This window comes from Ornithorhynchus anatinus, chromosome 2 (assembly GCF_004115215.2).
Source record: "Ornithorhynchus anatinus isolate Pmale09 chromosome 2, mOrnAna1.pri.v4, whole genome shotgun sequence".
Lineage (NCBI taxonomy): Eukaryota > Metazoa > Chordata > Mammalia > Monotremata > Ornithorhynchidae > Ornithorhynchus > Ornithorhynchus anatinus.
Genome location: NC_041729.1, coordinates 139,949,655 through 139,971,858, shown reverse-complemented (window position 1 = coordinate 139,971,858; position 22,204 = coordinate 139,949,655). Strand labels below are relative to the sequence as shown.

The 22,204-nt window shown below is 44.7% G+C and overlaps 1 protein-coding gene across 3 annotated transcripts in view; it reads right to left on the bottom strand.

Annotated features, from left to right (window-relative positions):
* Window positions 1-22,204, bottom strand: part of NUP98 (nucleoporin 98 and 96 precursor) — a 58,121-nt gene that overhangs the window by 25,883 nt on the left and 10,034 nt on the right. For 2 of the 3 annotated variants that reach the window (XM_029051671.2, XM_039911217.1), the window contains exons 2-15: window positions 19,642-19,746; window positions 18,789-18,890; window positions 18,489-18,668; window positions 16,615-16,754; window positions 15,344-15,451; window positions 14,453-14,633; window positions 12,282-12,445; window positions 11,099-11,236; window positions 9,453-9,540; window positions 6,532-6,624; window positions 5,780-5,920; window positions 4,930-5,063; window positions 3,402-3,589; window positions 1,405-1,521 (exon numbers count right to left, since the gene is read on the bottom strand). In XM_029051671.2, the coding sequence (XP_028907504.1) occupies window positions 1,405-1,521; window positions 3,402-3,589; window positions 4,930-5,063; window positions 5,780-5,920; window positions 6,532-6,624; window positions 9,453-9,540; window positions 11,099-11,236; window positions 12,282-12,445; window positions 14,453-14,633; window positions 15,344-15,451; window positions 16,615-16,754; window positions 18,489-18,668; window positions 18,789-18,890; window positions 19,642-19,717 (1,850 nt within the window). In that variant the 5' untranslated portion in view covers window positions 19,718-19,746. The remainder of the gene's footprint in view (window positions 1-1,404; window positions 1,522-3,401; window positions 3,590-4,929; window positions 5,064-5,779; window positions 5,921-6,531; window positions 6,625-9,452; window positions 9,541-11,098; window positions 11,237-12,281; window positions 12,446-14,452; window positions 14,634-15,343; window positions 15,452-16,614; window positions 16,755-18,488; window positions 18,669-18,788; window positions 18,891-19,641; window positions 19,747-22,204) is intronic. The other variant, XM_029051678.2, reaches the window with a different exon arrangement.

Sequence of the window (22,204 nt, the reverse complement as noted above, 5' to 3'; positions counted from 1 at the left end):
TGTTTGCCCGGGGGCATTTTTAATGAATAGGACAAGATAACATTAAAAATTCAGTGTCTTATTACTGATACACTTTCACATGGCTACCTGGTCTGGAAACTATTTTTAATCACTTTTAAATTTATGTTAATATTATTTTGTTTTAGGGGACCACATGAGGCCCTTTTCCTTATTTCCTACAGGAATTTGTACTGCATTTAACGATCTTTCACCAATATTTATTTTGTTTTGGGGGACCATATGAGGCCCTTTTCTTTATTTCCTACGGAATCTGTACTACATTTAATGATCTTTCACCAATATTTATTTTCTTAGAAAAGAACACAAACTGGGGTTTAGAACAGTGGCACTTCCTGTCTGTGGCATTCCTTTGGGGAAGGGCAGATTTGGGCACTCCAACGGGGTCAAATGGCTCTTTGCTGAACGCATGACCCTCTGACTGTAAAAGCTCCACTAAAAGCTGTACTTTAAAGTAGACTTTACTGGACATTCTTCCTGAATTAACGAAAATAGTTAAGGAAGTTTAAGTGATCTTTAGGAAGACAAAGCTAGTCCATCATAAAAGGAAACTAAACCACATCCAAGATGACACATGGAACAAGACCAAAACAGGTCTTGGAATAGGTCAAAAGCTGTCAACTGGGCCTAAATCCCAGACTTGAGGAAGTCGGGCCGGCTCCAGCACCCGACATCTAATGATTAAAAGCCCAAAGACAGCCTCATAGCACGGGCACAGGCATTGGGGGGCAAGGGAGAAGAGGGAGAGACGGCACGTGGCTGCCCCATGCCACCCCAGCTCCATGTAGGAGGGAAGTCAGTTACCTCTGGCCCCGCAAGTCTGAAGCTTGCTGGCATTTTCGTTTTCCAAGCATATTAAGTCCCTTATGGTGATCTGCATTTAAACACTAGATTGGAAATTTTTCTCGAGTTAATTTTAAGAGATGGCTTCCCATTTACACAATAATAAAAATTTTGGTATTTGTTAAGCGCTTACTATGTGCCAAACACTGTTCTAAGCGCTGGGTAGATACAAGATCATCAGGTTGTCCCAAGTGGGGCACACAGTCTTAATCCCCATTTTCCAGATGAGGTAACTGAAGCCCAGAGAAGTTAAGTGACTTGCCCAAAGTCACACAGCTGATAAGGGGCGGAGCCGGGATTAGAACTCACAACCTCTGACTCCCAAGCCCGTGCTCTTTCCACGGAGCCATGCTGCTTCTCTTTACATTCTAGAATACGATCAGGCAAGACTCACACATCACAGTGTAAGTGGGCTTAACCCTGAAGAAAAATCTTGGATTTCAAACTACTTCGAAAAAAAGTCCTTTCAGAAAAGGCACGAAACCGAAGGTCCCACACTTAAGGATCCACCCGCTGGTCACGCTCCAACGGGTTGAAACCTACCTCTCCCCATTCTCTGGATATTCGGATGGAGAAGCCAGGTCTTCCGCATCCCGACTAACAGGAGAAAACAGATTACTGCTGTTGAGGTTCTTCAAAACCAGCTTCTTGATGCTCTTCCTACATGGAAGGAAAAAGAGCAATCCTCAGAGACAAGTACAGGTAACTTGGGGAATTTGGAATGGAAGGATTAGAGTCACAAGTTTTATAAGTTGATAACCAGCAGGGTGTAGCTGGGTATGATCCCTTTGTATCTACATTCTCTCTCAAAGGTGCTTCAACCAGTCACTCCATTGATACTGCCAACTTAATAATAATAATAATAATAATAATGATAATAATGTTGGTATTTGTTAAGCACTTATTTTGTACAGAGCACTGTTCTAAGCACTGGGGTAGATACAGGGTAAACAGGTTGTCCCACGTGAGGCTTACAGCCTTAATCCCCATTTTACAGATGAGGTAACTGAGGGCCAGAGAAGTTAAGTGACTTGCCCACAGTCACACAGCTGACAAGTGGCAGAGCCGGGATTCGAACCCATGACCTCTGGACTCCCAAGCCCGGGCTCTTTCCACTGAGCTACATTGCTTCTCTGTGAACCTCAAAACAAGGGAACGGTTTTGCTACATTTCTGCTCCTCCTACACAACAGGTGTGGTTCCCGGAGCTCCTGTCAGTGCTGTGGACCAAGAAGCAGTGGGGCCTAATGGAAAGAGCAAGGGCTTGGGAGATTTACAACCTGGGTTCTAATCCCGGCTCCATCACCTGTCTGCTGTGTGAACTTGGGCAAGTCACTTAAACCCCCTGGGTCTCGGTCTCCTCATCTACAAAACGGGGATTCAATACCTGTTCTCCCCCTACATAGCGTGTTCGCCCCATGTGGGATCTGTTTATACTGTATCTACCCCAGTGCTTAGTACAATGCTTGGCACAGAGTAAGCATTCAAATACAACAGTTATTATCACACATTTATTCAGAGTTATAGCAGTCAACAAAAGCCCTTTGTAAAGGGCGTTTAAACTGTTGAAAAGGTTGTGGTGGCTACTGCCTGGAAATAAGGCATCGACTGGGACTTCCTTTTACTGTCATTTCTGAGTTTTCCGATAATAACGGTGGGGTTTGTTAAGCACTTACATTGTGCCAAGCACTGGACAAAGCAATGGAGTAGACACATGATGATTTGGGTGGACTGTCGGGTTCACAGTCTAATTAAGACAGAAAACTGGGATTGCATCCCCACTGTACAGATGAGCCCAGAGAAATGAAGTAACTGGCCCAGGGTCACACAGCAATCAGGTGACACAGGTCCCGACTCCCAGGCCCGTGCTCTTTCCAGGCTGGTTCCCATCAATCCCCTACATTTTCCCTGGTTCTGTCCTCACCCTTTTTGGACTGTAATCTCTTCACGGACCAGGGATGTTTCTGAATCAATGGTCGTGTATTTTTCTTAACTACTACAGTTGTTTGCACATAATAAGGACTTCTTATGTCCACTACTATCGACTGTCTGCAAATCTCATTTCTGACGTTTTATAGCTTAGAGGAACCCCATTAGCATCCCGCAAAACTAGCTGTCTGCTGGACAGGGCTAAACCAGCTCTCCCAACTGGGACACAGTCTACGACAAAAATCCAAACCATCACAAGGTACCATCTAAAGGCAGAGGGAAGAGGCAAAAACATACTAACTCCACTTCTGGAGAAGGACATTTTCCCAGATTTTTTTAAAAATGACATTTGCCGTACATCAGACGCTGTACTAAGCACTGGGGCAGATACAAGATTCTCAGGTTGGACATAGTCTCTGTTGCAGGCTCCTGGAGCTAGTCAAGAACCAAGGGGGACCCACAACCCCTAGAAGAAATAATAATAACGATGGATGATGATTAAGCGCTTACTATGTGCCAAGCACTGTTCTAAGCACTGGAATGAACCAAAGAACTCTCGTATTCCCCCTTGCTCAATAAGCAACACACTAGAGCCCGGGCACATGCACTGACTTTGGCATGAAGGCGCCGTTGGCCAGAGAGGGCTCGTCGTCGTCCAGGCCGTCGAAGAGGTGAGACTTCGCCGACCCTGTTGTCTGCAGAGCCTTGGGACGCACTCTGGTGGCCGGACGGGGGGTCAGTTTGTAATGCGTAGGGGTGGTCAGGGCCTTCTGCGCTGCCGGATTCGTTGGCTTCAATCTCTGCAAGACAACCCCGGAAAGATGCTTAATCAATCGATCGTTTACTGGGTGCTCACTCTGTGCTAAGCGCTCGGAAGAGTATGATATTGACCTCGTCCGACCTCCTTCCCTACCTAGTCGGCTCCTCGTGTCATCAGGAGCAACACGGTCAAATACAAAAGACTACACTTGGACTGCATTGGGCAATATGCTTGGGTGATGCTCCCGACACAGAGAAGGTAGGCAGAAGCTGACAGGACTGAGAGAGTCAAAAAAGCAGGAAATGAGACTTTAATTCAGCCTTCGTGACCCTCAACACACTAACCCGTTTTTATTCGAGGGAGGGACGGAGGAGAGTAGGAGAAAAAGTCCGAAGCCTGGGTTTATTCACTCCACGGTGCATAGGACCCAAATGGCAAGTTGTTGCTGATATATTACGCCCTGTAGAGTACTTCAAGAACTAGGCAGATTGATTAAACTGTTATATTTCTGAAGCCCCAGTTCCTTCAGAGCACACATTTCCACTCTTCACTTTGCGAGAGATATGAGGAATTCAGACAACTATCAGGAGAGAACGCGATGTGCATAAATGATAAGCTGAGGCTTGCCAAGAACACAACCTCTGGTTTTTTGAGAACTGAATGTATTTTGGCAGAACAGTCGGTCTAAATGTCCGTACACATCTCTTGCCTCCAGAACACCGCCACTTGGATGTTCTGCCAGCACTCAAATTCAAAATGTCTAAAAGACAACTCTCATCTTTCCCCGCACACATCCACTTCTCTCTCATCTTTCCCCACACACCCACTTCATTCTCATTTTGGGAGATCATGCCACCACCCTCCCTGTCACAGAAGGCTGCAAACTTGTGGGACCTATTCCTTACCCTTTTTCACTAACACTAAGGGAAATGCTTCCTGCCTGAGAATGACAGCTAACCATGATAGTGATTCATTCAAAAGTATATACTGAGCGCTTACTGTGTGCAGAGCACTGTATCAAGCACTTGGGAAAGTACAATTCAGCAATAAAAAGAGAAAATCCCTGCCCACTTGACAGGAGTGTCTGCCCGGGCAAACCGTTTTGTCCTCACTGAGAATTCTACTATCGACATCTTGGCTAACCATTTTCTCCAAAGCATAGCTTTGGCATGATTTGTCCTCAAGTTTCCTCTTTCGCCCCCTAATCAGCAGAAATTACCGCACAAAACTCAATAATTTGGAGAGTTTTCAACAAAAACCGTTGACACCTCCCCCCCAGCCTTTTTTAACTAGCACTGAAGCACCAAAAAGTGGCAATCGTTAGTAACTTCCTTTGGGGACAGAGAATTCTATTACAGGCATGTTCATCTAGAAACTTACCTCTTCTTTCTTCTTGGGATCGGACATGGGATTTCGGAAGAGAGGAGAATCTCCAAACGGGGAATAGGTCAAACTGTTGATATGCTGCTGGAGAACAGCCTGCTGGGCAGCAGATGCGTTTGGATCTGTCAAAGCTTCGGGAAGGCCAAAAGGGAGGAAAAAAAGTTAGAGTGTGTGGGTGGGGGGGGCGGGGGGGCGGGGAAGAGTGTTCTTTCTGCTCCATCAAGATTCTGGGGCACCTCTAGATTTCTATCAAGAGCATTTTCCAAGTAAAGACATCATTCGATCAATAGTATTTACTGAGTGATTACTATGATCTGCGCACTGTACTTAGCCCTTGGGAGAGTAATAATAGTAATAATAATTGTGGTATTTGTTAAGCATTTATTACAGTACAAGAGAGCTGGCAGAAATGCTTCCTGCCCAAAAGGAGTTTCCAGTCTAGAAGGGAGAGGTGGGGAAATGGTGAAGCATAAGGATATACACATAAGTGCTGTGGGTTTGAGCATGGAATGGGGAAAGAGCACGGGCTTGGGAGTCGGAGGGCGTGGGTTCTAATCCTAGCCCCCGCCACTGGTCAGCTGTGTGACTTTGGGCAAGTTACTTAACTTCTCTGGGCCTCAGTTACCCCATCTGTGAGCCCCATGTGGGACAACCTGATGAACTTGTATCTACCCAAGAGCTTGGCAAATAGTAAGCTTAACAAATACCAATATTATTATTATTTGAGGGTGGGGTAATATCAAGTGATTAGGGGGTAAAGATCTAAGTGCACAGTTAAGGCAGATGGGGAGGTGTACAGACTTCTCTCTGAAGTCAGAATTGAGCCCTTGAGGGGCCCAGCACTTACCTACAGGGGCCTGGGGGGCTCCAAAGCCCAAGGTAGCCGTTGAAGTGTTGAATCCGGGGGCCCCAAAAGCTCCCGTTCCCAAGGTTCCCCCGATCTTAGGCTGACTGTTTCCAAATAGAGACGCCTGTCCGGCACCAAGAGCTACAAAAGGAGAGAGAGAAAAAAATAAACGGGGGAGAACGATCACAAAAGATACTCCAGGCTCATGACAAGGTGCATTGAGATTGAGGTACTTCCAAATCAAAACTGTCCTTTCATGTAGCCAGAAGAAAAACCTTGCGGGACGCAAGCTTAACAGCTATTCCAAACTAGAGAACACTTAACTCTTGGTGTTCGCCATGCACAAGTGCTTAATATGGGGAAAAGCAGGTTAATCAAAACAAAACCGAAATCCACCGTGGTCACACCCAAGGACCAAGGCCATGGCGTCAGGCTCGTATGCCACTGGCAGTTAGCTAAGTGGCACAGCTCCCCATTGCCGAGGTTCGGAACTTCTTACAGAGCTGCCTTGCCAAGGGACATCAAGCCTCAGTGTCACAATATGCCACTTGGACAACAGATAGATTTCACGGCTTGGCTCCAGAGAGTGGTTTGGGAATCTGCCTACGGAAACGATGATCTGGGTTTTTCCAATCTCAGCCTCGCAAGCCTTCCGGTGCTTCAGGCCCTGGCAGGCAGCAAGCAAGCCAGAAAGAACAGAATGGCAAACCAATTGCTGCTTGCACATCTCCCCTGGTGGCAATGTTATTTACCTGTTCCAAATCCTGTTCCAAGTCCAGTTCCCAGAGTCCCAGCTGCTGGCTTACTTCCAAATATACTATTCCCACTAGCGCTTGCACCAAAACCTAAGAGTACAGAAGAATGAATATGCTGCACTTTTAAAGAAAGTATCATCCAATTTTCACTAGTAGGAAGGGGGGAGGGAGGGGTGTCTACTTGCCAACACAAAAATAAGCTGTCCAATCAAAACCCAGCATCCCTTTGGGAAACCAAGGCTGGAATACTTCAAGTTACACAATTTGCCTCATGAATGGAAGTTTAAACAGTGGCTCTTCAAGGGAGACCAATAGGTCGACATGTGTACTTTGCAGTAATAGCTGATGACAGGACTACCAACTTAAACCCGTCAAGGCCAACCCACATAAGAAACCACGTGGTCATTCTTCTGCAGGGTCTAAAAATGACTCTGGGTGACAACCAACCTACAGATTCAGACTCCTTTCCTAGACGGCTGTGAAAAGAGTAAATGGTTCACAAATTATTAGGCCACACACTTTCTCACCTACCTTTTGTTTGACTAAGAAACAAGATGAGGGATGGGGGACTTAAAATTCAAAAGCTGGTTTCCAAATGAAGCAAACTCTAGATTCCCCCTAAGATTGATGAACTAAGCTGTCTGCTGGTTTTCCTCTTCCCGGAGATTCTCTCCCCTACTTTACTGTAAGCTTACTGGGGGGCAGGGAAGGTGCCTACCAACTTTGTTATATTGTACTTTCCCAAGTGATTAATAGAGTAATAAAACCAATGATTCACTCAAGGGCACGGTTGATTTCAGTAGAAAGAAAAAAAAAGTCGAGAGAGGGATAACACAAGTCAACCAAGCCACTTTAAGTAAAATTCAGCAACAGGATTAAGACTATTAGGATTATTTCCTTGATTAGCCGTTCCTGGTGCTTCATTTTTGCCTGAAATCTTATATTCCCATTTAGAAATACCTATTGGAAAAGGGAAAGGTAGGGACACAAACGGGGAAAACAATAAGAACACCCAAAAAATAGTTAAGGGGGAAAACATCCAATTCATAAGAAACCTAGGTGAACACAATATGATTTTCCTGACAATCAGGATAAATCTTCTGTCATTTTAAATGGGACAGATTACGGTGCTTGGTCTCACATCATATTTTCAAATGGCATTGAAAATGGCTGAATCTGTGGACTATAATACAAGGTATTTGTTAAGCACTTTCTATATACCAAGAACTGTCCTAAGCACTGGGGCAGATACAAGATAATCAGATCAGATACAGCCTAAGGTGGGAGGACAGCTATTGAATCCCCATTTTACAGATGATGAAACAGGCTCAGAGAAGTGAAATGGCATGCCTAAGGACACACAGCAGACAAGTGGTGGAGCCGGGATTACAACCCAGGTCCTCTGACCCCCAAAGCTATGTTCTTTCCATTAGGCCTCACTGCACTCATCAAGTATGACGTTACTATTCAAGTACAGCACAATTTATTCGAAAAACTACCTGGACAGATAGGTACCTGAAAGAGGACTGTTCTATTTTGAAATTTCAATATTTAGACCTCAGATTTCACCCAAAAATAGGAAGGCCTCTGGGACCTAAATAAGGCAGCAGAACAAGATGCTTGCAGTCTGCCTCAAACCCGCTAGAAGGAATAAAGGCCCATGTTATACTATTTATACCACAAATGTTCCCCACCCGACTCTGCCAAGGCATTTCACCAACTCTTGGTTTTTAAGAATGCCACTTCTCAAATTAAGACTAACTCCAAACCAAATACAGCATTGGGCAATTTAGTCATAGCAAATTAAGACTGCAGAGCCATTTGATTGAAAATTATGAAGTCCAGTCATACTGTGGGATAACCATTTGTTAAAATCAAATCACCATACAAATCATGGATCAGCAACGGCTAGCTCCTCACTAACACTAAAAACAGAGTGCTACTTTAGCATAAATGACAAAATGACTTTTAAAGCTTCATATAGAAGAATACTACAGCAGAAACAATTCAATCTGTAGTATTGTCTGATTTCCATTCAGATATTTTACCATACTCAAGAGAAAACCGAGAAAGGGGGGCACAAATAGTTTTGAGTCAAAATGGCCCTAGAACTGGGATAGGATAAAAGCTTCAGACAATTAAAATAATGCAAATTTTCCCCCAAATGACCTGCTTAAAAAATATCCAGCAGTGTGCAGTCATTTGTGACCTTAATACATTAAAGCAGAGTCTTATGTATCTATATAAAAATCTGAAGTTTACTGGGTCCAATTCTAACACGTGGGAAAGGTAAAGCAGAGAAAATGAAACTCCATTTCATTAGTCCATTAAATGTCTCACTTGTAGAAGGCTCATTTTAGAATGCTGTAACACCTTGAAATTTACATCTTTCTTTCAAGACCCAAACCTATATTCTTCGTTTTCTTTCATCTAGTTCTCTCACGTGCCTGGCATAAAGGGGAGAGTAGCCTTCCATTTAGCTGACAGAGAAACTGAGGCACAGGAGGCCAAGTGCCTTGCCCCAGACAAGTAACAGTGATAAAACCAGGCAATAACATCTCAGCTCCCAGCCCAGAGCCGTTATTTTTTTTTAATTCTCTATACTACTCCAGTAATATGAGAAGTAGAAAAACTCCCCTCTAAACTGTTTTTCCCCGCCCCCCAACCTAAAAAGCCACGTCCACTGCCCTTAAAACTTCAAACTTTCCCCTCTGGTGCCCTAGATGAGGCATGAAAATTGACTTGAAAATTTTTTTAAATCCATAAAGGATTTATACAAATCCTTATGCTAATAAAAAGGTTGGCAGCGGGGGATGTGGTATGATCGGTGTAACTTTCGGAGACTCGACTCTGCTTTTTATATGTACCCAAACTGGAAGTGTTTGTATTGGTTCCTAAAGTCAGGGTTGGTTTGTTACCAAAGAGCCCGCCGCTCGTGGAGCCAAAGGAGGGAGCGCTGGTGGTTGTCGTTCCAAATGCAGCAGGCTTGTTACTACCGAACAGCGTCTGAAATAAACAGAGGAAAACACACTTCACCATTTAACCGAGACAACCTGGGAAAGAACCAACGGGCAAGGCAGAGAATGGAAATCTCCCATTCAGAGCAGAGCCGGGTTTACTTTCTAAACCTCAGCCTTGACAGGACCGATTGGGAAGCTCCACTATTAAGGTGTCCTCACTCAGTCCTGGATCTGGGGGGGGGGGAAATCTAAGCTTGCGGTGGGTGATCAGGTTTGCCAACTCTTCCACTGGACTCTTCCAAGCGCTTAGTACGCTTCTCTGGATACAGTGAGCACTCAAATATCATTGAAGATAATGATTTGAATGCCCTGGCCCACGTCCTCCCGCTGTCCTGGAATGCCCTCCCTCCTCACCTCCGCCAAACTAACTCTCTTCCCCTCTACAAAGCCCTACTGAGAGATCACCTCCTCCAGGAGGCCTTCCCAGATTGAGCCCTCCCTTTCTCTCTGCTCTACCCCCTTCCCCTCCCCACAGCACCTGTGTACATTTGTATATATTATTTATCACTTATATCAATTGTACATATTATTGATGTGTCTATATCTATGATTCTATCTATTTTGATGGTATTGATGCCTGATTGTTTTATCTCCCCCTTTTAGACTGTGAGCCCGTTGTTGGGTAGGGATTGTCTCTATCCATCGCCAAACTATACATTCCAAGCACTTAGTACACAGTAAGCTTTTATACTGCTCTTCTTTCACATTCTCTTGCTATATATAGTGCTACTGAATTTGGTGTCTATATCTGTCAAAATGCAACGAAGTTTACATTGGCTTAAAATCTTTCTTCCACCTTAAGTATTTTGACTTAAATACAGAGTGACGTAAAACCCATTTAAATTCATCACTGAACAACGGCAGTTTCTTCAGCATAAATAATAACAGCTCGCTAGTATGTTACCACAGGGTACCTCGATGCCGAAGAGGCCTAACGAAAAGAAAAGAAATCTACACTTTAAAAACATCTACTTCGGCCCTACTATTTAATCAGGTCATTAGATTGCAATGGTTTAAATGACTCACTGAGGTGTGTTTAAATCACCTTCTAAGTTATATTTAAATTTCAGATTTTGGGAACGCTTATTTCCTACATTTCACCTTATGCTCTTTTCTTAGATACTTTTATGAAGCCAATTAAGATCTGCCACAGCCATGGAATCAGGTGATCACAAGTCTGTCTTATTGAAACTCCTCATTCACTCTCAATCAGTGGTATTAACTGAGCACTTACTGTGAGGAGAGCACTCTAAGCGCTTAAAAACCTACATTATAATAGAGTTAGTGGACTCAATTCCAGCCCACAGGGGACTTACAGGCTAACCAACTTAGAATACCCTCAAGCCCCTAGGTTATTTAAGTCTAGAACTTACGTTAGTAAATTTGGTCTGAACCGATTTCGAACTTACCAACCTTGGAAGCCTTTCTGGGAGAGTAGCAAAGAAGGCAGGTAACAGATGGGGCACAAGCTTGCACGTGCTCCACGCAACTCCCCACCCTCCTCCCTCTCCACCCCCAAACCACGGTCAGTGCTGAAAACATACCGAACCCACAGTGCCAAATCCTGTGTTGGTTTGTCCGAAGAGGCCCGTTCCCGTTCCAAATCCCGTAGCAGCACTGGTGTTGGTAGCCGTCCCAAAAAGACCTCCAGACTGCGTGGCCTGCGTCCCACCGAATAAACCCTGCCAACACAAATACTGCTTGAGAAAAGAGTCCTCGACCTGTTTAGAGGACTATCCCCTGCATGGCCAACCATGGAGTCCAAAGAACTGGCCAGCCTGTCAATGAGTTGGACTTGAAATTTCTGAATCGGCTGCTCCTGATACAAGCACCTAAAATGGCTCTGGGCCTAATTAAGGACAGGGGTATTGGAGCAGTAGTGGAAGAGCCTGGACTTCAATGGAGCCAAGCAGTGGCGATAACTGAATAATGAGATATGTTCAAGATGGGGCTAGGAGTTCCACTACTAGAAAAAGAACCCCAAGGTGGCCACCTTATCACCACTTGGGATGAAAATGTCTTTACAAAAACAAACCACAAAACAAAACTCCCAGAAAAAGGTAAAAGATTATCCCTTATTATTCAGAAATGTTTTATTCTTGCTGAGGGAGCCACAGCAGCCTTGGTGTACACAGGGAATAGCGTGTAGCACTCCAAAGACCCTTGAGGGTGGGCCCGAACTAAGAAGGCACCACTGAGGCGATGAGGGGCAGGAGCCCGGGAGGCTGGATGGAAAGCAACAAGCACTGAGTTGTGCGAGGGAAAACAAGAGAAGCAGCAGGGCCTGGGAGTCAGAAAGTCATGGATTTTAATCCCAGCTCCACCACTTGTCTGCCATGTGATCTTGGGCAAGTCACTTCACTTCTCTGGGCCTCGGTTACCTCATCTGAAAAATGGGGATTGAGACTGTGAGCCCCACATGGGACAGGGACTATGCCCAACTTGATTAGCTTGTATCCACCACAGCCCTTAGTACAGAGCCTGGCACATACTAAGCGCTTAAATATCACCATTATTATTAATGTGGATCGGAGATGTGGATGTATTAGCTGCCGGGTCAGGACCCGGGACCTCTAGGAAATCTGCCTTTATCACATCATCCTCTAAGGAGTCAGTGCTGAAAGTTAGCTGGCTCATGAGCGATCAGAATTTACTATTTGATGACGGTATAGACAGGTCTGCTGAAAACAATACACAGCATTGTTGATGATGATGCTGGTTCCTTACCATTGTGTTGGTATTTGGCTGTCCTAGAGTGCTGGCATTCCCAAAGGAGAAGCCGGTGTTCTGGGTGGTTGTGGCCTGACCAAATGGCTTGCTGAACAGGCTGGTAGTTTGCTGAGTCTGCTGGCCAAAGAGGCTACCTGTATTGGTTCCAAATCCAGTTGTGCCTTTTGAAAGAAAAAAATTTAGTTTAAACCATGAAGCATATTCACTGTCGTAGCATATTCAATTTCTGAGTTTCTCTATTGAAACAAGAAAAATCTCTCACAGATGTTTCAACACTTATCCTTTACGAAATGCCCGTGCTTTTTGGAACTACTCTTCAACCAAATTTCCTGAGCACCTCTTGTGTGCAGAACACAACTAAATGCTTGGGAGAATATACATCCATTCAATAGTATTTATTGAGCGCTTACTATGTGAAGAGCACCGTACTAAGCACTTGGAATGTACAATTTGATAATGTACAATATACAATGTACAGGATATAGCGTCAGGAGACATATCCCGGTCGTCAAGGAGCTTACAGTCTAGCTACAGTCTTAACTACCATAAGTAACAGATGGGAGCAATAGATCTGTTACTCTTAGGGAGTAAGGTGAGAAGTGGGGAGAGTCAGGATGGCCTAATGGAGAAAATATGATTTCAGAAGAGTTTTGAAAATGGGGAGAGCAGTGGTCAGGAGGATGTGAAGGTTCAAGAGAGTTCAAGGCAAGCGGGAGGCTCAGCAAAGACAAGAATGAGGCAGAGTGGATGGAGTGGCTAGAGAACAACTAAAGAAGTGAGGTGGGGGGTAGTGGAAGAACAGAGAGGCCAGGTAGGAGGGAGAGTGTTGATTGAGAGCCTTAGAGCCAATGGTCAAGAGTTTGTGCCTGAAGCAGAGAGGAATCATCACCACCATCAATGCTTCCTGAACATTTACTGTGTGCACAGCACCATACTTAGTACTTGGAAGAGTATCAAGTGCTTGGCAGGCACATTCCCTGCCTACAATGAGCATATAATCTAGAAGGGGAGACAAACATTAATATAATATTCATAGCATATAATTTATGGATATGTACATAAGTGCTGTAGGGTTGAGGGTGGGGTGAATATCAAACGTCCAAAGGTCGCGGCTGCAAGTTGCCCAGATGACAAAGAAGGGAGAGAGAGCTGGGAAAGAGAGGGCTTGATCGGGAAAGGCCTCTTGGAGAAGCTGTGGACTTAATAAGGCTTTGAAGGTGGGGAGAGTGGCAGTCTGGCATCTATGGAGGGAGGCTAGGAGTTCCAGGCTAGGGGGATGACATGGGAAAGGGGACAGTGGCCAGAGAGATGAGATCGAGGCACACTGAGCAAGCTGGCAGTAGAGGAGCGAAGTGTGCAGGCTGGGCGGTAGTAGGATATTAGCAAGGGAAGGTAGGCAGGAGGAGCTTATTGAGGGTTTTAAAGCCAATGTCAAGGAGTTTCTGCTTGATGCGGAGGTGGAAGTGCAACCAATGGAGGTTCTTGAGGAGTGGGGAGAGACAGACTGAACATCTGATCTGTGTAGTAGAGTGAAGTATGGACTAGAGTGGGGAGAGAAAGAAGACAGGGAGAGGCAGATACAATAGGTTAAGGGCATGGATCAGTATAGTAGCGGTTTGGATGGAGAGGAAAGGGTAAATTTTAGCAATATTGTGAAGGTTGAACTGACAGGATCTGGTGACAGATTGAAAATGCGGTGGGGCGAGAGGGATGAGTCGAGGACAATGCCAAGGAGTGTGATGGAGTAGTCAAGGCAGGATATGAAAACTTTTGGAAGCACTCGCCTAGCAGTGTAGTAGTGTGCTAGCAGTGCTAGAGAAGCACCAAGGCCTTGGACAAGTCACTTCATTTCTCAGTGCCTCAGTTACTTCACCTAGAAAATGGGGATTGAGACTGTGAGCCCCACAAGGGACAGGGTCTATGTCTGACCTGATTTGCTGGTATCCACTCCAGCGCTTTATTCAGCTCCTGGCACACAGTTAAGTGCTTAAGAAATATCACAATTACATTTTTATTATCCAAAGTTCTAGAATGAAGCAGTCAACAAAGTCGCGTGCTTCTTTACGCAGTCCGTGACAGCTAACTGTGGTTCACCGTTGTGAAGAAATCCAACAGTCTTAATACTGAACTTTAGAGAATCCAATAAGATTTTTTTTTTTAAGACTTACTAGTTCCAAAGGCAGTTTTATTCTGTCCATACGCAAAGCCGGTGTTGGTGGTGGAAGAGCCAAAAAGGCCCGTGGCACTGGATGTGGCCGTGGAAGAGCCAAACAGTCCTGCTGTGGTACCTGCTCCCACTTGGGTCTGAGGACCTTTCCTGTTGGCCTGATAATCCTCCAGGCGAAGTTCCTAAAAACACCCGAAAAATAAAAAATAAAATAAAATTCCCCCTTCCCCCAAGTGAGGCAGATGGCAATCCACTAGATTCCCCAGATAATCCGACTAGCACGCAAGGGGCCTGAATTATGAGTTCCAGAACCACAGAGTCAATTAAATAGGCAATGTCTGTTGTATGGACTGGGCCTTCAGTCAAACCTATAATTTTAAGAAAAATGACACTGAAAAGAGCACCAGAACTAATCAACGATAAATCTGTTGGAGCTATATATTCTCCCCAGAGAGGTGCAGATGCAGGATATGCTCAGAACGCAGCTACTGAAAGAACCATCTTTCGTTCTCCTCTCAAGAGTCCATAGAGGAAAGAGTGGTCTTCTACATGATCTGGTGCTTTTCCTCTGCTCGGGAGCCAGGAGTGGCTTCCTCAGCAAATTATAAATGAGATGAAACACTCTCCAACTGCCTCCCTCAAACTGCTCATGTCTTCTTAACTCCAGCCAACTCAACTTGCTCACCTTACCAACCTCACCCCTCAACTCACCGAATCATTCGCTTATAGACCATCCTCCTCACTCTCTTCCCCTCCTCTAAATTTCTGCATAGGTTCTTCCTACTCATTTGGAATGCATTGGAAATGAGATTAAATACACATAAGAGATCCTGCTAAACATAAAGGTCACCACCTTCCAAAGCTAAAGGGCATCGATGAATATTGTATTTACCTCTAGGGACTTGCTTTCATATTCTTTCATAGCAGTGATACACTGATGTTTAGTACTGATATTAGTGCTAACTCCAGCCTTTACCATAGAATCGGTGCCAGTTGGAGCCTGCAAGAAAAAAAGGGTTAGAGACGATCTTTTATGTATAAGATTTTTAACTTGCTCTTTTGGTCTTCGGGTTTTCACAGACGTAGCGTTGAAATCAGTTTCCAGTGTTTGTACTCTACAGTTCACAGGGGGGTCTCAGCTGTCAATTGTGACCTTCCGTACCCTGGATACTTTAAGTCAAGGCAAACTGTGGAACTACACTGGAACCACGTTAGCAAGATTTTGTAGCTCCCGTCTTGAGATTTTTAAGACACTGCATACATTCAGAATCATTATACCTCAAATATCTACATTTTGCTATTTATTGACAGGCTTGCTTAAACATCACTGGTGGGGAAGATGAATTTTTGGAACCCACTGACTGCACGGAATTGTGCTGCCACTTCCAATTTCTCCTTCCTGTTCCTTCCCTTATTCCATCAGCAATTTTAACTGCTGACATATTAGAAAGCTCTGTGCATGTCAGCCACTGTCAAAAGAACAAGTGCATGAATTCAAGAGATTAAGCCTAGAACGGTACTGATTTTGTGTATTTTATCAGCCCTTATGCTTCTCAAGGAAATGCAATCCTTTTTCATGGACATTAAATTGGCCTCTCTACTTGCAATTCACTATCTTTACTGCCTTGCCTGAAAATTTCTTCATATCCTGGAGCAAATTCCATAGGGTCATCCAAGTACTGCTTTTGTAACAAATTTCCATCAGGCAAAAATCTTTGGAGAATTCTGAGCATCAGCCAAACCTCTAGTCATCAAAGGCATTCACTCAGGGGCATGCATAGCCCAAGGCTCTACTCCTCAACTCAACCCAAAACCCCCCCGAAAACAAAGGGGTCAAAGTATCTTTTACTGACCACTTTTTTTACTTTTCATTTGCCACAGAATATTGATGTTCAATTATTCCACAGATCTCTTAAAGGGACTTTCACTCAAGGTGCTCCAGAAGAAAGTTCCTTCTCCTTACCCAGTGACATTCTGGATCTAAAGTCAATGAGCTATTTCTCTGCAGCGTCCCCCTGACAGATTTTTTTGTTTTGTTTCTATGGTATTTGTTAAGTTAGGCTCTGCTTTCTTTGAAAAAGCAATTTGAAAGAAAGGTCCCAGGGTTTTTTTTTAAAAAAAAAAGAGCCTCGCATTTTGAAAACAGAAACCAAAAACACTTACGTTAAATTTAATGGTCGTCCCAGTTGGAGCGGCTGTAAAACTACTTGGCCCAAAGAGTGAGCCAGAAGTCCCACCAAAAGGGTTGGATGTAGTATTTGTGGTTCCAAAGAGACCTCCGCTGCTAGTGCTCGTTCCAAAATCTATAAACCAGAAGGAAAAAGGTCAGTGGCCGGATGGAAGTCTCTTGAAAACTCAGAACAGTGGTTCGTGGGCAGTGGTAAAGATAAAGAGACGTACAGGATGGGGTAAATAACCTTCCCCCAACCCCCCCCCCCCCAAGAATGCTGTCTTCATATTCTTTTCCTAAGCCTCCCACAGGCCTGGGAGAGAAGCCTGGAACATCCCTTCATTTGCCTCCTACAAGTCATGGCCACTGAGCAAGTGGATAATGGCACAACTCTACTATATGGTAGTCATGGGCAAGAACCACATCTGCAACCTTCAAACAAGACAGAGGATAGGTGAATGAGAGCTAAGGGCATCCTAAATGATTCTCCATCCATATGAGTGATGCAAGGAAACTAAGAATACTTACTCTTTCCAAGAGAAAATCTTACTGGGGGCAGGGGGAGGGGGAAGCGGATCGCTTAAGGGAGACCCCTGAAAAATACAAGGAAGTTTCTTTTTTCAAAAATACATCTATCTCAAATTACCCCACAATGTGATCCCAACTTGATTCCGGTCCAAGCTTACTCCTAGGTGAATAGGGCTTGCCAATGGGTAACAATCACAGCATTTATCTGAGCATGCTCACAGAAACTGTGCCGAAAGGCAGTTTAGGAACAGCTAAAATGCTTGTGAAGACTGAACCGGTTCGAAGAAGTCGGGATCAGAAAAAGTCCAAGACGGTGGTCTTGGTATGAGCCAGGCCCATCTATAGCCCAACTCAAACCCCTGCAGGCTCAAGGGGAACAGACGAATCAGAGTTCTCAAAGGAAGGAAGGTAGTTTGGTGGAATGCTGACGATGGAAGTTGGGTTAAAATGTGAGTTTTGGAGGAGAAGGTCCCATTCCCTCTGCTGAGGCAAAGCCTAATTAACAGACTCCATCTTTAACCACTTGCTTCAGAACTACGCTGTCTGTCCTCTGAGCCACGGGAGGCTGCGTGGCTCAGGTCTGGTGTGCAAGTCCTGAAGTCTGGGGGGCTCATCAAGCAGACCCCTCTTGACTGGGCGATCCATTGTATTTCTTGAGTGCCTGCTGTGAGCAGAGCACTGTACTGTTTGGGAGAGGACAATATAAAATTCCCTGCTAATGAAGGTCTCCAAACCCTCTTCTTGCTGCCTACCGCCTGCTGGACAGTGGTGGGTTGTGAGAGAAAGGTATAGGTTGAGACACTTTCTTCTGACTTTCTCTGCCCCACTCAGTGGGATAGCAAACCAAAAGGGAGCACTTCAAGGTGAACTAAACTCTAGCACAGTGATTGGGAAAGGACAGGCTCCAAATGATAAGTGTTGGTATTTGTTAAGTGCTTAGTATGTGCAGAGCACTGTTCTAAGCGCTGGGATAGATACAGGGTAATCAGGTTGTCCCACGTGAGGCTCACAATCTTCATCCCCATTTTACAGATGAGGTAACTGAGGCCCAGGGAAGTTAAGTGACTTGCCCACAGTCACACAATTGTCAAGTGGCAGAGCAGGGATATGGCTACTTCTCGCTCTCCCAGGACTTTTGGGTTAGAGTCATTTTTTCAGATCCTGCTGAAAGAATGTGGAAAATGAGATCTGGAAACTGCATCCTCCCCAACCGCAGCCCGGCTGGGATCACAGAGTCAGACGATAGGGAGGCCCCTATCCCTCTTGGGGACATTTGTACCTGCTGCATAATCCCTGGTTTAAGTCACTAGATCTGAAACCCCAATGTTTTTCTACTTACTTCCAAAGCCGGCAGGCTTGTTCTGGGCAAAGGCATTATTCTGAGAGGAAAAGAGGCTCGCTCCAGTACTGGCGGCCCCAAACAAACTGTTTGACGTCCCGGTTGATGTTCCGAACCCAAAGCCGGTACTCGTGGAGGAGGTGGCCGGCTGGCTGAATGTGTTCGAACCAAAGAGTCCTCCTGAGAACACAAGCAAAGACAGATTTGGGGCTCAGCCGAATATTTCTTCCACGAGACAATTTCCTGTACTGTTTCCTCTGGTTACGGACAAAGCAGCTGTGCACACCATGAAATTCATACCTGGCTTGGTCTGTGTGTTCCCAAAGAGGCCTCCAGTATTGTTGTTGGAACCAAAAGCAGATGTCCCAAATGCCCCTCCACTCGTGGTTCCAAAGCCAGCATCTGTAAAGTCAAATACAGTCTTAGCCACCACTACTCTGCTTTGAGAGTCGAAAGCTCCCATCACTGATATTTTGCTCGTAAATGTCATCCCTCATCCGCCACACCAACGGGAGCTTTATGGAACTGTGGTTTTATTTGCCTGCAATGGAGTCAAAATTAAACCACAGATTACGCGCTCCTCTCGGCTAATTAAGTTGGAAGGGAAAAGATGTGTGGCTTCACCCTCTTTTCCCACATGCCCCTGATTTGGTTACTTAAGCAAAGATCCGAGTCCAATAATTATGTACGTATTTTTACCCCAGGAGTGGGACCCGCTGAGACTTAGGTTTTAAAATAGGTTCGTGCTACCCTCTGTCTTTTCTACTCTACGGAAAGTTTAATTTCCAGAGCGGCCAAGTGATACCTACCACATTAAAAAACAACAAAAAACCCGACAATAGACTCTTCAAAAAGAATCTCTCATGGCCTAGAAAATTAGTACAAAATATGAACTTTCCTTCTCTGAAGTCCCTGGGGCATATTTTATAAATTCAAGAGATTTTCATCTTTAAAATTCTTTAACAAAGGAATGAAGCCCTCATTTCAGTTCACGGACCACTGGCCAAAGCGCAAATCATTTGATCTGGTGGGTCAGAGCAGTTTGTTCTCCCGGGCAGACAGCTCCCGGCACGTTCCCTCCAACCCCACCGGACGCGGCGAGAGAAGAGCCGGCCAGCCAGTCCCCTGAGGGTTCCCCGCTCGGATTACTCACTCTGACCAAACGTTGACGTTGTCCCGAAGCCTCCGGTGCCACCCCCGAAGGGGGTTCCAAATGATTTATTGAACATCTTTCACAGTGATTCGGAGCTTCTTGATGCTGGGGAGAACACAAATGGTTTATTTGTCTCAAATGAACTAATGTAACAGTTAAACTTGACTCAGTTTAACAGACATCTTCTTTATTAGACAATACAATATGTGGGGACAAATGTATTTGCTGTTTGGCTCACATCACGATAGGACTGTTGTTTTTTGGTAGTAATAATAATAATGATGGCATTTGTTAAACGCTTACTATGTGCCAAGCACTGTTCTAAGAGCTGGGGTAGAAACAAGGTAATCAGGTTGTCCCACGTAGGGCTCACAATCTTAATCCCCATTTTACAGATAAGGTAACTGAGGCACAGAGAAGTTAAATGACTTGCCTAAAGTCACACAGCTGACAAGTGGCAGGGCCGGGATTAGAACCCATGACCTCCAACTCCCAAACCCGGGCTCCTTCCACTAAACCAGGGTGGCATATTCTGTCATGTTAAAGGATTGACTGTACAGCCAAAATAAATGGTGAGGGAAGGAGTATGGGGGAAGAAAACACTATCTCAAACTGCTGAGTGTTTTCAGGCTATTACTAAATTTTAAAAAAGTTTTAAATCTGCAAAACATATATTTCTTCTGAGACACCTCTTGGCCCAATCCTTCTTTGCCTTTTCCTCTATTGCCCATTCTCAAATTGAAGGAACCTTTCTAGGCTTTGTTCTGTATATCCTTCTCTTCACAATTTACAGTCACTTCTTTGAGGAGCTCATTGGCTATCATCCCTAGAATGATTACCCAATCTCTCTTGATGGTCCTAACCTCTTTCCTTCTCTATCTTGTGAAAGCGGAATTAGAACCCAGATCCTCTAACTCTACCCACTAGATCACGTTGCTTCTTGTTACACATCTTTCACTTCCCCAAAATACCCAGTTCTCCCCACAGTGCACTGAAACTTCTGCCTACTGGTTTTCAATCTTCACACCTGGAATGATATTTGTTAAGTGCTTACCATGTGCCAAGCACTGTTCTAGGCGCTGGGAGAGATACATTGTAATCAGGTTGTCCCACATGGGGCTCCCAGTCTTCACCCACACTTTACAGATGAGGGAAGTGAGGCACAGAAGTGAAGTGACTTGCCCAAAGTCACATAGCTGACAAGTGGTGGAGCCGGGATTAGAACCCATGACCTCTGTCTCCCAAGCTAGTGCTCTTTCCACTGTGCCATGCTGCTTTATGAAACTGTGTTCAACTTGATTTACTTGTATCTACCCCTGTGTTTAGATTGGCACTTGATATGTAGTAAGCACTTACATATTATGATTATTATTGCTAATAATATTTAACTAGTGTCCTCTCCCAAGGGTTTAATGAATAGACTGCAAGACATACAGAAGGCGCTAAATAAATATAATTGACTGTCTAGAAGTTCCTTTTCTTTTCCTGAAAGGTCAGAGTTATTGAAGACATAAACTCCCTCCCCCTGCCAAAACCCAACTTCACTAACCTCAAAAGGGCTTTCCCTGCTTGCTGGTCCTGAGTTTCCGAATAAATGAAAACCTTCCATTTGAAAAGTTACCTCCTAGAGGGCAGGTCCTGTGCCTGCTTAAAATGATTTATTCAGCACCTAATACAGGATCCCTCAGAGAGGAGCTCAACAGTGGAGGGTAGGGAAAGATAGCTCCTCCCTGCTTAGAAATCACTGGCATTTCTCATTGGCACAAAGATACCCAATTCCTAGGAGAACCATTTCCTTGCCATCGGTTAGAAATCTGTTTACTGTCACTGGGACAAACATCTGCGTTAAACGAAACACCGGTAATTACTACAATAACACCATCTGATCAATTCAGAGTATTTCTTGAGTGTCCTCTGTGCGCAGAACACTGTACCAAGCATTTGGGAGAATATAATCGCCGTCAAAGACACAAAAAATGGCTGTGGGTGCTAATAATCTAATGAGGGAAACGGGGGAGTGGGATCAGTAGGAAAAACAGATGCAACTGCTAACTGCAAGAGTAGGGACATATAAAAACACAAACTGGACACGGAGATAAAGTTATCTATGTGTATACCTCTTCTTGGATATCCTGACACATATTTAATGTCCACAACAGAATTAATCTTGCCACCCAAACCCTGCCCTCCCCAAGAGGTCTGCCATCCCCGTAGGTGAAAAACTCCCCCGCCTCACAAGTCAGTAAACTTGGCATCATCTACTCCCTTCTCTCATTCAATCTGCACACTCAGTCCATCACCAAATCCTGTCAGTTCTACCTTTAGAACATCTCTAGAATCTGCCCCTTCCTCTCCAAACAGCTATCACACTGATCCAAGCACTTATATCCCATCTGGACAACTGCAACAGCCTCCTCGCTGACCTCCCCGCCTCGCATCTCTCCCCTCTCCAGCCCGTATTTCACCCTGTTGTTCAAATCGTTTTTCAAAAAACAAAACAAAAACAAACCCACAGTCCCCACACATCTTCCCCCTCCTCAAGAACCTCCACTATCTGCTTCTG